The sequence below is a fragment of the Macadamia integrifolia genome, chromosome 5 (assembly GCF_013358625.1).
Source record: "Macadamia integrifolia cultivar HAES 741 chromosome 5, SCU_Mint_v3, whole genome shotgun sequence".
NCBI lineage: Eukaryota > Viridiplantae > Streptophyta > Magnoliopsida > Proteales > Proteaceae > Macadamia > Macadamia integrifolia.
This window is the reverse complement of record NC_056561.1, coordinates 45,314,553-45,317,204: the sequence shown is the minus strand read 5'-3', so window position 1 is coordinate 45,317,204 and position 2,652 is coordinate 45,314,553. Positions and strand designations below refer to the sequence as shown.

Genomic DNA, 2,652 nt, shown 5'->3' with positions numbered 1-2,652 from the left:
TTTTTTTTCTCTTGGCTACTAAACACAGCCATAATGTTGAAAATTGGGAATCTGATTGGTTCTGAATCAGCCAAATTGAATTGTAATAGGCCATCATGAAGCTGTTGATTCTAGGGTTTTCGTGACTGGATTTCTGTGTTTCAGATCTAAGGCCAATTTTAAGGGTTTTTGGGTCCGATTTTGGTTGAGACTGACCTGATCTGGAGAAGGACCTCCTCGATTCAGAGTTTAAAATCCTTATTGGGGGTGGGGGTGTTGGCTTTGGAATCTCCTAATCTAGGGCTGGATCTCTGAACTGCCAACACTGGCTTCGTGTCTTTTTTTTTCTTCCAATGGAAGCGTGGAGCCATGCTTTGCCAATCAGTAGACAATACATTACAACATATTTTTCCTATTTCCAGCAAAGGCGCAAAAGGAGAGGGACCTTGCCATTAGTTATACACCATGCTAATAGTTATACCCTCACCTAAAGTAAACGTATGCTGGCCAATAACTGTTACATGACAATTCAAGTGACGTTGAAAATATAATCCAGTCCAACTTTGTCTAGTGACAAAAATAAAATATTTAATAAACCAAAGACTACCCAAGGGGGACGGACTGCAATGATTTTATATTTGTGAATTATTATTATCTTTTTTTGGTGAAGAGAAACTTTTATTAAAACCAAGAAAGGTAGTAGCTCCTGTTCCCAAGTATGTTAGCTAGAAGACGCATTACAGACACCCTTCCCGTTGATGAGATTTCAAGTTCAAAACGTTGGGGAATGTTTGTTAAAACTGAGTCTAAAGCGACAAATAAAATTACAAAAACAAATAGAGATCAATTCTCAGCCTAAATATCATATCTATCAGAGCTAAGATGGATTTCGATGATACTTTTGTTTGCTGTACTGAGCTATGTGAATATATACAATAATGTTGGGGAGAGAGAAGAAGAACAATAAACCTTTTATCGTAGATCTGAATCAATCCAGAGTTTATATTTCTTCCCACCCTTTATCTCCACAACAAAATCCTCACACATTCTTCATTTCCCAAAAAACGAATAGAGCTCCACTCCTTAGTCTTTAACTGTAATCTATTGTATCTTTCAATAGCTACACATAGTAAATCATGCCAACTTCGATAAGGCTAATGTGAGGAATGTTCAGTGCCACAGAAGGCCCCCTGCAGTTTTTCCTTAGGAATGAGTACCCTATGTCAATCACCAGCTTTTTCAGGAATGATGATGACCTACGGGCCTTCACATACGAATGCCCCATTATATATGCAACGCCTGCCTCCTTTGCCAGGATCAAATCCGACAACTCTTCCCTCACTGAAGGATCCATACCTTGGTTTGGTGGCAACTGGAACCTCACTTGACGCCTCCTGACCTGTGGATTCTCATCCTCATATGCAGATCTCAAGCTTTGGAGGGTTGCTGATTTGCTGCTTTGAATGATGGTGCTCATCCCATAGTCCTCTTGCTCAGAAATCACCAAGCTCGAGGTTGACTGGAGAGATCTTGTGCTTATTACAGCCATCCTCCCATCCAATGACGAACTCTCAGAGCTCGACAATTGCGGTTCTACTGCCTCCATCTGGATGAATTCTGCAATGCTCTGGATGAGCTGGTTCTCAAAGTCTCCTTCGTCCCGCTGGATGTCCTTGTACCCATACCTTACAATGCACCGGTACATCCTATAGGGCCTTGGGCAGATCCTACCAATGAGGAAGCGTTCCTCAGGTGATACATATGGAACTGGGACTGATTTCACACAGACAAACACCAAGACCTTGTGGAATGCAGGAAGATTGGTGACAAAATGGGAAAAAATGGGAGGAACCCCAGTTGCCAATTCTGAGTAGATAAGTCCTATCCCTGGCACACGGACAATACCAAGGCTAGGGCCCAGCCCCAGTAGCCACTTTAGAGAAACCTTATTGTGCAGATCAAAGTTGTACTTTTTGCGAGTCCCATAATGCCAAACAAACATGACAACCATAAAGAAGCATGAGAGTACAAGAGGAACCCATCCTCCCTGGGGTACTTTGGTGAATGATGCTGAGAGGTAAACCCCCTCAATACACCCAAAGAAGAGGAGGAATGCAGCAGCCAGCATAACGTTTTTTTGCCACACGAAGATTATCACAAGTGCCATAAGACATGTTGTGACGAACATCACAGTAATGCAAGCAATGCCTAAATAACCAAATACAATTGAGAATCAGTGAGGAAATGTACTGATAAGAACACATAAAAGAGGTTGAGGAAATTTTGACGAGTAAAAATTGACAGTTATCCTCTCTATTCCTATGTCATATCAGTCACATGCATGGTAGACATCCTGCAGCCGGGAATCTACCAGGTGACACAAGGAATTTCTTTTCACTACAACTGACTCAAATGATCATACACTTCCTCTAATCAGACAAATTAGAAGTTCCATTAGGTTGAGGATACTTGAAAAAGATTTTAAAGCAGTCCTTCCTATTAGTAGACATCAGAAGCAGGAACCCACCTATTAATGGGTGTCACAAAGAGTTTCTTTGTGCTACAATTGACACAAATGACAAAGGACTGGGTTTCTCTACCTTCATTGTGTTGGATTGGACTCCTAGGCACAAAAGACTCCTTACAGTAGAGGGTGTTTTTTATTTTTTTTTG

At 41.3% G+C, this 2,652-nt stretch overlaps 1 protein-coding gene across 1 annotated transcript in view; it reads right to left on the bottom strand.

Moving 5' to 3' along the window:
* Positions 1-816: 816 nt before the first annotated feature.
* Positions 817-2,652, bottom strand: part of LOC122079484 (potassium transporter 4-like) — a 7,100-nt gene continuing 5,264 nt past the window's right edge. Inside the window, exon 9 of the mRNA XM_042646001.1 lies at positions 817-2,187. Within this exon, the coding sequence (XP_042501935.1) occupies positions 1,100-2,187 (1,088 nt within the window). The 3' untranslated portion in view covers positions 817-1,099. The remainder of the gene's footprint in view (positions 2,188-2,652) is intronic.